This window comes from Peromyscus maniculatus, chromosome 3 (assembly GCF_049852395.1).
Source record: "Peromyscus maniculatus bairdii isolate BWxNUB_F1_BW_parent chromosome 3, HU_Pman_BW_mat_3.1, whole genome shotgun sequence".
NCBI lineage: Eukaryota > Metazoa > Chordata > Mammalia > Rodentia > Cricetidae > Peromyscus > Peromyscus maniculatus.
In genome coordinates, this window is record NC_134854.1 from 28,140,836 (window position 1) to 28,156,908 (window position 16,073).

General features: G+C 40.6%; 1 protein-coding gene across 2 annotated transcripts in view; it reads right to left on the bottom strand.

Annotated features, from left to right (window-relative positions):
* The window catches only part of Rundc3b (RUN domain containing 3B), a 160,744-nt gene that overhangs the window by 80,301 nt on the left and 64,370 nt on the right, over positions 1-16,073 (bottom strand). For both annotated transcript variants that reach the window (XM_042272720.2, XM_042272721.2), the window contains exon 6: positions 12,212-12,292. In XM_042272720.2, the coding sequence (XP_042128654.1) occupies positions 12,212-12,292 (81 nt within the window). The remainder of the gene's footprint in view (positions 1-12,211; positions 12,293-16,073) is intronic.

Below are 16,073 nucleotides of genomic sequence, written 5' to 3' on the forward strand. Positions count from 1 at the left end.
CCTGCAGAGGAGAAGGAGGGAGGACTGTAGGAGCCAGAGGTGTCAAGGACATCACAAAAGCATGAGCCACAGAGGTGTTCCCTGAGACAGAGTCCACCAGCACCTGAGTAGACTGAGAGGCGAGTCTTTATCCTCATACCCGAATATCCTAGCCCCTAGACTTTGGGCCCAGGGGCACAACCCTGCACCCCTACAACACCACCCACTGCAGTCCCAATTTCAGGCCAGTCAGCAGGCAGACGTACTGCAGACAGGTCAGACTACCACCTTCCCCCACCAGACCCTGCAACCCACAAGCCCTACCCCTCCCAACCCACCCACGCACCAAAATTGCAGCTACTCCCTCCCTGAGACAGAGCCCACAAGCGCCAATTGGACTAAGAGCTGCTCCCTAAGATAAAGTCCATCAGCACCAACTAGACTAAGAGCTCCCACTGGACCAAGAGTATCAATCAGACCAAGAGAGCCTCCCTCAGACACAGACACCACTTGTACCAAGTGGAGAACAAGATGAGTAGATGCCAGTAAAAAATACAGTCAACAACAACAAAAAAAAAAAAACAAAAAAAAAAAAACCAAAAATCAATATGGCTCCATCAGAACCTACATCAGCAAGACTTGAACATCCCAACAAAGAAGAAACAGAAGAAATCGACCTTAAAAATGATCTTAAGAAGATGATAGAGATCTTTAAAAAGGAAATGAAAAACTCACTTAAAGAATTAAAGAGGAAAAGTGAAACAAAAAAATGGGAAGAAATCAGTAAATCCCCTGAAAGCCAAGAGAAAGCAATTAAACAAGTGAGGGAAACAGTTCAAGATTTGAAAACTGAAATCCAACCAATAAAGAAGACACAAACTGAGGGAATGCTGGAAGTAAAAAATCTGAGTAAATGAACAGGGACCACAGATGCAAGCATAACAAACAGAATGCAAGAGATAGAAGAGCAGATCTCTGGTGTTGAAGATACAATAGAGGAAATAGAATCATCAGTCGAAGAAAAATGCTAAAGCCAACAACCAAGTCATGACCCAAAATGTCCAGGAAACTTGGGACACCATGAAAAGACCAAACCTAAGGATAATAGGGATAGAAGAAGGAGAAGAATGCCAACTCAAAGGCACAGAAAATATATTCAACAAAATCATAGAAGAAAACTTTCCCAACCTAAAGAAGGAAATGCCTATAAAGATACAAGAAAGTTACAGAACACCAAATAGACTGGATCCCAAAAAAGTCCCCTCGCCACATAATAATCAAACCACTAAACACACTGAATAAAGAAAAAAATATTAAGAGCTACAAAGGAAAAAGGCCAAGTAACATATAAAGGCAGACCCATAAGAATAACATCTGACTTCTCAATGGAGACTCTAAAAGCCAGAAGGTCCTGGACAGATGTTATGCAGATACTAAGAGACCATGGATGCCAACCCAGACTATTATACCCAGCAAAACTCTCAATCAACATAGACAAAGTAAACAAAATATTCCAAGATAAAACCAGATTGAAACAATATCTCTCCACAAATCCAGCCCTACAGAAATCACTTGAAGGAAAAATCCAACCTAAGGAAGTTAGATACACCCATGAAAACACAGGCAATAGATAGTCCCACACCAACAAATGCCAAAGAATGGAAACATACAACACTACCACCAAAAAATAACAGGAATTAACAATAAGTGGTCATTAATATCCATTAATATCAATGGTCTCAATTCACCTATAAAAAGACACAGGCTAACAGAATGGATATAAAAACAAGACCCATCCATTTGCTTCATACAAGAAACACACCTCAACTTCGAAGACAGACACTACCTCAGAATAAAAGGCTGAAAAAAAGACTTTCTAATCAAATGGATTTAAGAAGCAAGCTGGTGTAGCTATCCTAATATCTAATAAAACTGACTTCAAACTAAAATCAATCAAAAGAGATCAGGAAAGACATTACATATTTATCACAGGGAAAATCCAACAAGGTGAAGTCTCAACTCTGAATATTTATGCCCCAAATACAAGGGCACCTACATTTGTAAAAAAAAAAAAACAAACAAAAACCACAACCACATTACTAAAGCTTAAATCACACATCAAACCCCATACACTATTAGTGGGAGACTTCAACACTCCACTCTCACCAATGGACAGGTCTGCTAGACAGAAACTTAACAGAGAAATAAGGGAAATAACAGACATTATGACTCCAATGGACCTAATAGATATCTACAGAGTATTCCACCTTAACAAAAAAGAATACACCATCTTCTCAGCACCCCATGGAACCTTCTCCAAAATCAACCACTTGCTTGGTCACAAAGCAAATCTCAACAGATACAAAAAAATTGAAATAACCTCCTGTATCTTATCAGACCACCATGGCTTAAAGTTAGATTTAAACAACAACAAAAATTACAGAAAGCCTACAATTTCATGGAAACCGAATAATGCCCAATTGAATCACCAATGGGTCAAGGAAGAAATAAAGAAAGAAATTAAAGAGTTCCTAGAATTTAATGAAAATGAATGTACAACATACCCAAACTTATGGAACACTACAAAAGCAGTGCTAAGAGGAAAATTCATAGCTCTAAATGCCCACATAAAGAAGTTGGAGAAATCTCATACTAGTGACTTAACAGCACAACTGAAAGCTCTAGAACAAGAAGAAGCAAACTCACCCAGGAGAAATAGACGCCAGGAAATAATCAAATTGAGGGCTGAAATCAACGAAATAGAAAACAAGAGAACAATACAAAAAAATCAATGAAACAAAGAGTTGGTTCTTTGAAAAAATCAACAAGATAGACAAACCCCTAGCCAAATTAACCAAAGGGCAAAGAGAGAGCATTCAAATTAACAAAATCAGAAATGAAAAGGGAGACATAACAACAGACAATGAGGAAATACAGAGAATCATCAGGTCATACTTCAAAACCTATACTCCACAAAATGGAAAATCTGAAAGAAATGGATGATTTTCTGGATAGGTACCCCATAACAATGTTAAATCAAGACCAGATAAACTATTTAAATAGACCAATAACCCCCAAGGAAATAGAAACCGTCATTAAAATTCTTCCAACCAAAAAAAAAAAAAAAAAGCCCAGGACTTTTTCAGCGCAGAATTCTACCACATTCTCAAAGAAGAGCTAATATCAATACTCTTCAAATTGTTCCACACAATAGAAACAGAAGGAACATTACTAAATTCTTTTTATGAGGCTACAGTTACCCTGATACCCAAACCACACAAAGATCCAACAAAGAAAGAGAATTACAGACCAATCTCTCTCATGAACATTGATGCAAAAATAATGAATAAAATACTGGCTAACCGAATCCAGGAACACATCAAAAAAATTATCCACCGTGACCAAGTAGGCTTCATTCCAAGGATGCAAGGATGGCTCAACATATGAAAATCTGTAAATGTAATACACCATATAAACAAACTGAACGAAAAAACCACATGATCATCTCATTGGATGCTGAAACCTTTGACAAAATCCAACACTCCTTCATGATAAAGGTTCTAGAGAGATCAGGAATACAAGGAACATACCTAAACATAATAAAGGCAATTTACAGCAAGCCAACAGCCAACATCAAATTAAATGGAGAGAAACTCAAAGCGATTCCACTAAAATCAGGAACAAGACAAGGTTGTCCACTCTCCCCATACTTATTTGACATAGTACTTGAAGTTCTAGCTAGAGCAATAAGACAACAAAAGGAGATAAAGGGGATACAAATTGGAAAGGAAGAAGTAAAACTTCCCCTATTTGCAGATGATATGATAGTATACATAAGGGGCCCCGAAAATTCTGCTAGGGAACTCCTACAGCTGATAAACTCCTTCAGTAAGGTGAAAAGATACGAGATTAACTAAAAAAAAAAAATCAGTAGCTCTCCTATATACAAATGATAAATGGGCTGAGAAAGAAATCAGAGAAACATCCCCCTTTACAATAGCCACAAATAATATAAAATACCTTGGGGTAACTCTAACTAAGCAAGTGAAAGACCTGTATGATAAAAACTTTAAGTCTCTGAAGAAAGAAATCGAAAAAGATATCAGAAAATGGAAAGATCTCCCATGCTCATGGATAGGTAGAATTAACATAGTAAAAATGGCAATCTTACCAAAAGCAATCTACAGATTCAATGCAATCCCCATCAAAATCCCAACACAATTCTTCACATACTTGGAAAGAACAATACTTAACTTTATATGGAAAAACAAAAAACCTAGGACAGCTAAAAGAATCCTGTATAATAAAGCAACCTCTGGAGGAATCATGATCCCCAACCTCAAGCTCTACTATAGAGCTATAGAAATAAAAACAGGTTGGTACTGGCATAAAAACCAACATGTGGACCAACGGAATCGAATTGAAGACCCTGACATTAATCCACACACCTATGAAAATATGATTTTCAACAAAGAAGCCAAAACTGTACCATGGGAAAAAGAAAGCATCTTCAACAAATGGTGCTGGCATAACTGGATATCAATGTGTAGAAGGCTGCAAATAGATCCATATCTGTCACCATGCACAAAACTCAAGTCTAAGTGGATCAAAGACCTCAACATAAATCCAGTTACAATGAAGTTGACAGAAGAGAAAGTAGGAAGTAGTCTAGAACGCATTGGTACAGGAGATCCCTTCCTAAATATAACACCAGTAGCACAGACACTGAGAGCAACAATTAATAAATGGGACCTCCTGAAACTGAGAAGCTTTTGTAGAGCAAAGGACAGAGTCAACAAGACAAGACGACAACCTACAGAATGGGAAGAGATCTTCACCAACCCCATATCTGACAGAGGGCTGATCTCCAAAATATTTAAGAAGTCAAAAAGCTAGACTTCAAAATACTGAACAATCCAGTTAAAAAATGGGCTACAGAGCTTAACCGAGAATTCTCAACAGAAGAATCTCAAATGGCTGAAAGACATTTAAGGAATTGCTCAACATCCTTAGTCACCAGGGAAATGCAAATCAAAACAACTCTGAGATACCATCTTACACCTGTCAGAATGGCTATGATCAAAAACACTGAGGACAGCTTATGTTGGAGAGGATGTGGAGCAAGGGGAACACTCCTCCACTGTTGGTGGGAATGCAAACTTGTACAGCCACTCTGGAAATCATTATGGCTGTTTCTCAGAAAATTGGGAATTAGTCTTCCTCAAGACCCAGCTATACCACTCTTGGGCATATACCCAAGGAATGCTCAATCTTACCACAAGGACGCATGCTCAACTATGTTCCTATCAGCATTATTTTCAATAGCCAGAACCTGGAAACAACCTAGATGCCCCTCAACTGAAGAATGGATAAAGAAAATGTGGCACATATACACAACAGAGTACTCCTCAGCAGTAAAAATAACGATATGAAATTTGCAGGCAAATGGATGGAACTAAAAAAAATATCATCCTGAGTGAAGTAACCCAGACTCAGAAAGACAAATATAGTATGTACTCACTGATAAGTAGATACTAGATGTGAGGGAGGGGATGACCAGACTGCACCCACAACTCCAGAGAGGCTAACTAACAGGGAAAGACCCTAGGAGTGACACGTGGATGACCATGGAAGAAGTGGATGAGATCTACATGAGCAAACTGGGTGTGTGTGGGGTGGCGGAAGGCAAGGAGTGGGGAATGAGAACATAAGGAAATGGAAGGGTTGAGCTAGAACAGGGACAGAGTGGGAGGGCAGGGAGCAAGATACCATGATAGATGAGGACATCATGGGAATAGGAAGAGGCAGGGTGCTGGGAAGGCTCTCAGGAATCCACAAGGATGACCCCACCTTGGACTGCTGGCAGTGGTCCAGAGGGTGCCTGGACTGGTCTACTCTGGTGACTGGTCTAGCAAATAACCTGTCACCATAGAGCCTTTGTCCAGTGACTGATGGAGGCAGATGCAGAGATCCATGGCCAGGCACCAGGCTGAGCTCCAGGAATCCAATTGATGAGAGAGAGGATGGATTCTGCAAGTGGGGAAGTTGAGATCATGATGGAAAGACATGCAGAGATGACCGGCCACACTAATGGAAGTCCATGAACTGTAGACTAGTGGCTGTGGAGCCCCCATGGGACTGGACTAGGCCCTCTGGATACTGAAGACAGTTGTTTGGCTTGAACTTTTTGGGGGACACTCAGACCAGGGGATCGGAATCCATCCCTGGTGCATGGGCAGGCTTTTGGGAATCGGGTACCTGTGATGTGAAGCCTTGCTCAGCCTTGGTGCAGTGGGAAGGGGGTTGGACCTGCCTAGGCTCAGTGTGCTGGGTTCTGCTGACTCCCCATGGAAGACCTTGATTTGGGAGAAGTGGGGATGTGGGGTGGCTTGGGAGAGAGGGTTGGGGGGGTGGGAGGAGGTGGGATCTGTGGGTGGTATGTAGAGTAGAAAATTTTCTTAATAAAGAAAAATGAAAAAATAAAACATGGTCCACAGAATCAACTAAGCAGGGCTCATAGAGGCTCACAGAGTCTGAAGCAGCAACCACGGAACCTGCATATACGTTATGGTTGGGTGGCTTGCTGTTCTTCTGAGACTCCTAACAGTGGTAGTGAGGGAGTCTCAGACACTTCTGCCTGCTCTTGGAACCCTTTTCCTCATCCAGTCTTGATAGGAGGGTTTGTGCTTTTCCTTATTGTATCTTGTTAAGCCGTGTTTGGTTGATATCCTTTGGAGGGCTGCTCTTTTTTAGAAGGGAAATGCAGGAGTGGATCTGGGGGAGAGGGCAGTTGGGGATCTGGGAGAAGTGGAAGGAGGGAAACTGCCATTGGTAATGTATGAGAGAAGAATAAAAAATTGCTTCCTGATTGGATTAAAGCCCATACCACAGGAGGAAATGCATGGCTAGTACTGTAAATCTGGCCAATAATCCATGATTGGGGATCTCATAGGCCCCAGGGATAAACCTACTACTGTTAATGAATTAAATGGACATAGTATCAAACTTCCTTTCTAAGTTTGTATCTCTATACCCACATGTTAGTACAGCTCTCAGATTTAAACAGAGAAGTTTCTTTGGGGCAAAATCTCAATTGTTCAAAGTGTAGAGAATAAGTGTCTGTGGATTGTTCAGCCATAAATGGGACACATCTGTATCACATCCTTCCACTCAAGGATCAGGGACCCAAGGAAGAGGGTAGAAAGATTGCAAGAGGAAAGAGACCAGGGAGGACCCAAGCACAGCAATGTCTTCTGGACACAAGAGGACAACTGCACTCATGAACTCCCAGCAACTGAAGTTGCCTGTACAGTCTCAAGCCAGTAAACATCCCAGCACAGAGAGGGGAGGGGCCTGTGAGCCTTCATGCATAGTTGACAGTTCTTGGGCAAAGGTGGGCCAATTTTTTAGGGTGTGGTCTCTGGTAAGAGGCTCATACTCCAGGGGATGACTCCACAGCTGTGAGTATATGGACAGCACAAATTGGACTCGGCAGCTAATTAGAGAGAGGACTTCAAGTCTAAAAAGAGAGGCAGGGGGTGAATGTAGATGTTAAGGGGGAGAGGGTGGGAATGAATATGATCAAAATACATTGTATTCATGTATGGAGTTCTGAAATAATAAAAATTGTATATTAAAAATAAAAATATAAAAAATAAAAATAAAGAGACCATATGTCTTAGTCTCAGTTTCTATTGCTGCAATGAAACCCATGACCAAAAAGCAAGTTGGGAAGAAAAGGGTTTATTCAGCTTAAACTTCTGCAGCACTGTTTATCCTTGAAGGAAGTCAAGACAAGAACTCAAACAGGGCAGGAACCTGGAGGCAGGAGCTGATGCAGAGGTCATGGCTTGCTCAGCATGATAGAACCCAGGACCACCAGCCCAGGGATGGCACCACCCACAATGAACTGGGCCCTCCTCCCCCATCAATCACTAAGAAAATGCCTTACAGCTGGACATTACAGAGGCATTCTCTCAAATGAAGCTCCTTCCTTTCCGATGACTCTAACTTGTATCAAGTTGACATAAAACCAGCCAGTACAGCATACAATGAAGAAAAAAGGAAACAGGTAACAACATATGCTGGCAAGGATGTGAATAAAAGGGGAAGCCTTATATGCTTTGTGTAGAAATGTAAAATAGTTCAGATGGATAAAAGTCAGTACAAAAAAGGTTTTCAAGAAACTAATGCTAGATTTGCCATGTGAACCAGATTGACTACTCCTGGGCTTTTATGTGGACTCCAAGTCAGTGTACCACAGAGATATATTTGCATATCAATGTTTGTTAAGTACTTCTCTTAATAGCTAAGTTCTGGAACCAACTTACATGTTCTCTAACAGTGGAATAGATAATGAACACATGGTACATATACTAAACTAAATGTTTTTCAGCCATAAAGAAGAACAAAATCATATTTGCAGGAAAATTGATAAAACACACATACATATATCTCTATGACATAAAAGAAGTAAAACTGTCTAGGGAAACACGGAGAACTAAGGAGAAGGGGAAGCGTGAGAAAAAGGGAAGGAGGCGGGTGCAGAAGACAGTTATCAACACACTATATATAATTATATGGGATTTTTTAAATAAATTAAGACCTTTATGGATTAAAGTGTCTACTGTGTCAATGAGGCAATTCCAATGTCAATCTGTGGATTCTTGGTAACAATTAGCATTGTTAAATATTTTTAAAGGGAAACCTCTATGGTAAGAATTGCTAACTGGCTCCTGACTAGATTTTCCTCCTCATTTTATTATCTCTTATACAAGATGATAAGAATTCTTTATGGTATAGAATTCATATAAGTATATGAATGGGCTACATATACATGTTAGGATCAGTGTATAAAAAGAAGACACATAAAAATTTCAGACATGAAGCCGGGCGGTGGTGGCGCACGCCTTTAATCCCAGCACTCGGGAGGCAGAGCCAGGCGGATCTCTGTGAGTTTGAGGCCAGCCTGGGCTACCAAGTGAGTCCCAGGAAAGGCGCAAAGCTACACAGAGAAACCCTGTCTCAAAAAACCCAAAAAAAAAAAAAATTCAGACATGCAATAACTCAATAATTTAGAATATCATATTTATAATATGAAAATCATTCTGAATGGACTGGATGAGAAGATCCTCTCCTTTATCTTTCAAACTCAGTATAATAATTACTATAGACTTTTCTATATGAGAGAATAAAATCAGTATTTACATTTCTCTTTGTTTTTGTTAAGCTATTTCTTAAAGCAGTAAAAATAGCCTTTCCCACTCATATCTTGACAACCTAACTTCTAATTCAGAAGGCATCTTACTCTTCAAGTCCAGCTTTGGATTCTGCCCATTGGGGTGAAGGTGATCACAGCTAGCTGACTATTTGTTGTGTAGCAATTTCCTTTGAATAGAAACATCTCCCAGGAGGAGGCAGGTGGGGCTTGTAAATCTCAGCAAGCTCTTGAATGTTACCAGGCTCCAGAAGTTCAGAAGTTCCCCAGTTCATAAAGTCCCTCTCCTGGGCTATAAAGACAGTGAACACCAGTGTGGGAAGGAGATTCTTTCCCTGGAGCTCAAGAGGTGCATCTTTTCTGAGTCGTTACCATAGCAATGTGGCCTTTCCTGTGACCCAGCTGCCTTTTATTCTTCCTTTTCCTGTAACTAACCCCTCATGCTTGCTCATGTAACTAACCCTGAGGAGCTCAGAGGTTCACCAAGCTACTCTTATAGGGAATAATTGCTCTGGTTGTTATCACATGTCCCCAGAAAAAGTCACAAATATTTTTACTTGAAATCTCTTAATAGATGGTGGTTTTCTTGGAGCCAGGGGATGAACTTTCATTCAGAAACCTCTAATATTTTACGCACATGCGCGCGCAATGCACACACAACCTGGCATTTAAGAAAATGTCTTTTTAAGATGGGCATAGTGGCACACGCCTTTAATCCCAGTACTTAGGAAGCAGAGGCAGGAGGATCTCTTTGAGATAGAGGACACTCTGGTCTACAATAGTAAGTTTCAGAACAGCCAGGGCCACAAAGAGACCCTGTAGTCTTAAAAGAAAAGAGAGAGAGAGAGACAAAGAGAAAATGTCTTAGTAAAGACATTTTCTGGGAAGATTAAGTTTGCAACAAATATACCTTGAATGGTTATGTATCTATATTACATGCATATATAATTTACAAAGTACTTCATAACTTTGGCATGACTACAGTATTTAAGTATAATAGAATTTCATGCTATTCACAAGATCATTTTTCAGGAAGACACAAAAACATCTCCAGATTTCACCTAATTAATTTCAATGAAGTTATAGGAAATCCAGAATTCTTACACAATAATGTTATGCAGACTAGCAGTGGGACTAGGTGTTAGATATTTTTAAGGAAACATACAGTGTGTTATTATTCCTAGCTACTTCTGGAGTCACATGACTGTGCATGTGCTGTCAGCAGTCAGGCAAAATGCTTAGTCACTCCAGGGCCTTATGTCTTACGTAATCCGTGCACAGCATGACCATATAACCTATGCACATGCTTGGTGTAGCTACATAAGCCCATATATGTATGCACGCATGCACGAGGTGACCTATAAAAGCAGGCTCTACCCGCTCCCACTCTCTCCCAGCCACACCAGAGGTAGTGTGTGCATATCTCCACCCACCCCACCTTTCTTTTTGGTAGGCCTACCCACCTCCAACCTTTCCCTTCTCTAATAAAAACTCCTATAGTGGGTTCCATTGTACCTCGTGTTTTCTTGTGCCTGGTAAATAATGTCACTAAATAAATAACATTGGCGCTGTGACTTGGAGCCATCTGAACAGAGGAACAACATCTTGCCAGGTCCAAGCAGTGCTGGACAGTTCCGAAGAGCCTGGACAGCAAAGTGAAACAGCCAGCTACCCCAGGACTTGGCCAGCACCCTAGTTTTCTCAGGTCCCCCAAAGATGATCAACGGCCCCCAGGCCAGCGGGAAGCAGTCTCAAGAACATGGCACCTTCATTCCCGCCTCACCTGCTACCCCTTTCTAACTCCTCACCTTTTTATAATAAACAAAAGGAAGGAATGTTAGCATTCAGGCATCTGTACTGGCTGCCCTTAGGATCTGACAGGATAGACCTCAGCTGCAGCCACCAGAGCACACCCTGTGCATTCGCTGCTAAGTTTCCCTATAAAAGGGGAGCCTTGTACATCTCCAGGCTCTCTCTCTCTGTCTCTCTGTCTCTCTCTCCTTTCTCTTTCCCTTCCTGGTCCCCAGGGACCGGTCCCTGCCCCCTTCTCTGCCTCTTCTCTCTCCCCTCCCTTCAATAAACCTCCTATGAGGGCCCTGATGTATGGTATGACTCCTTCCTGCTGCTTTTTTAAAATACAACAGTAAGGGTCAATAAACTTGTCACAATTTACCTAAAATAACTGAAATTTTACAACAGAAAGATAGTAAAATTTATTTCTACAAAGTGGAACACAATCTAATGAATTATACTTCTGAAGTTTCAATGGGTTATTTCAGAGCATGTATAGTTTATTCTTTCAAAATTACTATAGCAATATAAATAGATACATTTATATAAACTACATACTGAGATTAATATAAGATTGTATTTTCATAAATATTGAAAGTGCAATTGGAGATAGCACTCACTAGTAATTAATCTCTCAATGTCTCCCCACCCTTGTGTGTGCGTGTGTGTGCGCGCGTGCGTGCGTGCGTGCGTGCATGTGTGTGTGTGTGTGTGTGTGTATGTGTGTGTGTATCAGTGGCCAAAGGTCAACTGTGTGTGTGTGTGTATGTGTGTGTGTATCAGTGGCCAAAGGTCAACTGTGTGTGTGTGTGTGTGTGTGTGTGTGTGTGTGTGTGTATGTGTGTGTGTATCAGTGACCAGAGGTCAACTTTGGGTGTCTTCCAGTATGACTGTCGACATTAAGCCTAGGTCTCTACTGATGCTGCAGCTCACAAGTTCAGCTGGACTGCCTGGCCCTGAGTTCTGGAGAGTACCGGTCTCGCTGACTTCCAGAGCTAGCATGGCATGCCCAGTCCACATGGTCATCTTTACATGAGTTCTGGTGATGCCAACTTGGGACTTCATGCTTGCAAAGTAAGCACTTTGTCCACTGACCATCTCCTTGGTTCTAACTAACAATTTCTGATAAGAAATGAATATTACGAAGTTTAAATCAGGTAAAAATTGCTGAACACATTAAGTTACAATTAAGATTCCAACAACATATTTCAAAATGGCAAGTACCTTTGCTCAAACTTCAAATATGGTGTATAGTCTATTACAGCAGGAAAGGTGCCATCCAATCCTTCTCCCTTTAGGCAGAAGCTAAGAAAGCAGACAATGAATATTCATATTAGTACACAAATATTAAAGTCTAACTGCAAAGGAATGCTTTTATTCATAATTTAATTGTTACTTGCTACAAATAAATACCTTAAATCTTTAATTCTCAATACCAATGACAAGCATTATATGACAGGTTAATATATTATTACATAACGTTTTATAAAGAAACAATAAAATTTACTGAGAAATCAAGGTCTGAATCACTGTTCTATTGCCATGAAGAGATGCCATGACCATAGAAACTCTTACAAAAGAAAGCATTTAATTGGGGTTTTGATTACAGTTTCAGAGGCTTAGTCCATTATCATCACGGTAGGAGCATGGCAGCGGGCAGGTGTGCTGCTGAAGAAGCTGAGAGCTACATCCTGATCCACACAAGAAAGAGACTGGGGCTGGCATGGGCTTTTGAAACCTCAGAGCCCAATTCCAGTGACACACTCCCTCCAACAAGGCCACACCTACTCCAACAAGGCCACACCTCCTAATCCTTGTAATCCTTTCAAACAGTTCTACTCCCTGGTGACTAAGCATTCAAATACATGAGCCATGGAGACCCTTATTCTTCAAACCATCACACAATCTAAACTTTATTTTTCTATTTGGCAATATGTTGATTTTTATTGGACATTCAAAATATCACCAGAGAATGTTCAAAAGATTTCTTTTCCATGTTTAAAAACAAATTCTCAGGTGACACTCTATATCCCCTAGAAAAGTCTGATTGATTAGCAAACAATAATCTTCTAAACTATCTGAATAAGTGAAAAAGCCTAGATCTTAGACCTCCAAGAGGTGCTGAAAATCTTCTAATTATCCTCTTCTGAGACCATAAGGCTATGGAAATGATTAAGCAATATGGCTAAGGATATGCTGTGATGCTCACAATGCCAATCTTGACCCCAATCCAATAATCTCTACTTTTGTATAGCACATACAAAAAGATAAAAAGGTGTCTGATTGATAATCACTATTGTTGAAAACACATCTTCTAGAGTTGGGTGCAGTAATACATACCAGTTATCCAATTTTTAAACAAAACTTTGCTCAAAACAACTAAAACAACAACAAAAAATCACATCCTCCAAAAATACAAATGTAGGAACACTTATTTAAAAAAAGCAGATTGGTATTTCAGAGGAAAAAAAAAAACACCTATGAACTCTCACCTTCTGATTTTGTTTCAAAGTTTGGCTGCTAAAATACTCCTTCTAACATACTTATACAAAGAGTTTGCATTCACTTTTCAAATAAGGACAAAGTTAAAGTGGCATCACTTCACACGGGTGTTCCTCGTTTTCACAAACATTATGAACATATGGTTTCGAGATCTGCTTTCACCCGATCACCCAGTGTCAGTGAGTAATAACCCCTTGAGACGTCTCGGCAGTTCGACACTTGCTGCAAAAGCATGGTGACTGTGGTCCAATCCTTAGAACCCACATAAAGGTGGAAGGAAAGAAGCAACTCCATAAAGTTGTTCCCCAACCTCTATGCATGCACACGTGTGTACACACACACACACACACACACACACACACACACACACACACACACACACACGCTGTGGCTTGGATGTAAATATCCCCAAAGGCTGTTTTAAACACGTGTCTGAGATGGTTATGGGATCTCTGGGAGGTGAAGTCTTGATGAGGAATTACATCACGGTGGGGGGGGGGGCGGGGGGCGGGGTTGAGGCTTTGTTGCTTGGCCCCACTTCCTGTTCTCACTCTGCCTTCTGAGCAGGGACACAATGTGATCTCCAGGTTCCTGCTTCAGTCACCATGTCGTCCCTACTGGCTGTCATGTCTTCTCTTTCATGATGGATTTTATTCCTCTGAAACTACAGACTCCTTCTCCCTTAAACTGTTCAAGTCAGGGAATTGTATCACAGCAACAGAGAAGAAACTAACAGATAAATGGTATCAGAAATGGGTCGTTATTGTGATAAACCAGACCATGTAGTTTTAGGCCTTTATTGTATAGAAGGAATGTGGACGATTTTGGATATTTGGGCTGGAAAATCCATTGAATATTGTAAGCAGAGCTTAACAGGCCATTCTGATGAAGCCTTAGAAGGCAGTAGCAATATAACCTGGTAAGAGCAATCCAGAGAAACCTGGACAGTAGAAGCCCAGCTAATGAGGTTCCAGTGAGGAACAATTCTGAGAACTTATGTAAGATCAATTTAAAAGTAATGTACTAATTTCCTCGGCAGTAGAATTTTCAAGACAGATTAGCATTTAGTGGAGTGGCATGATTATTACTGACCGAGCTTATTCAGTTCTACAAGGAAAAAGAACACGCGAGTTAGAAAGGGGGAAATGTGCAGTCTGGAGAGGAAAGGGGCATTAGAAAGCTAAGGTTGCAGTCAAGGCTGGTGCTAAAAAAAGACTTTAATTGCCAAAGAGATTGTTGCTGTGAAGCAGAAGCCTTCTACTCTGCACTAGAGCAACAGGAAAGACACCCTGAGGGCAAGATCCCACACATCAAAGGCTCCAAGTTTTGAAAGGAGAGAGCCTGGCAGGTTTCTTGTTCTTAGAAAGAGATTGTATGGGGAACATTTTTACCAGTTTCAGCATACAGAAACTGCTACAACTGTGATCCCAGGAGGCCAGTTTCCACCCCAGGCTGGAAGCAGAACTTGGCAGTGAGTCTAGTTTGGTGGCATAAAAGATGTAAGTCTGAGGGATCAGGGACTCTTTCTCCAAGAATTCAGAAAATTGCTGATGGCAGGTAATGGTGACAGTGTGACGGGCTGAAGTACTGCAAGGAGGCCCTCAGAGGCCACTGCATGAAGCTGTGAAGGTGAAAGCAAGGTTATAGTGTAGATTCCAAGATGCTGGAGATGCCAGGGCCATGAAATGCATTCTCAGGAGCGTTGCATACCAGGAGTGAGAACAGCCAAAGACAGTGGCATACATTACAGGCTGCATGGTGTATGGAGGGATGGATCCACCTATTCCTTTGAAACTAAAGCCACAGACACAGAACTACATGGTTTTGGTGTTTAGTCTGCTGAAATCTTTCTTTGGTCTAACCTTAGTATGCTCACATTCTTCCCTTTTAAATGGAAATGTATCGTTATATATTGGAAGTATGTAATTTATTTTTTTATTTAACAGTGGTTTATAGTCAAAAGATTGTCTTAAGACTCAAAAGATACTTCAATCTTGAGACTTCTGAACAGTGTTGGGACTCTTAAAGACTATGGGAACTTTAAATGTTAGACTATATATATGTCTAACCATGACATGGTTTTTTGCACCATGACATGCTCATGAGTGTATATCGGCATGGGTAGAATGGGTATGAAATAAAATTCCAAACACATAAAACATGGACTTACAGGACTATGATGACAGGACACCCTATATGAAGAGTTAACAACACTCGAGGATCAAAAGACAATCTTCAGGCTGGCAAGACAGTTCAGTGAGTAAAGGTGCCACCATCAATCCTGATGACCTGAATTCAATCCTCAGGGCTCCCACGGTAGGAGAGACCAGTATCCTGCAAGTTGTCCTCTGATCTCCACATTTACATGTACCCACACACATGCACACGCATACCAAATAAATAAATGCAATAAAAAACTTTAAGAGACAACCTTTAGACTTTGTGATGTTCATCCTAAAAATTAAGCTAATACTAGCTTACTACATTGCATGTAGGGGAAATCCAGACCTATAGCAAATATTTTGAATAGAAAGTAAGTTACTAGAAAAAAATAAAATTTTCAAATGATTCTACTTATAAAAAA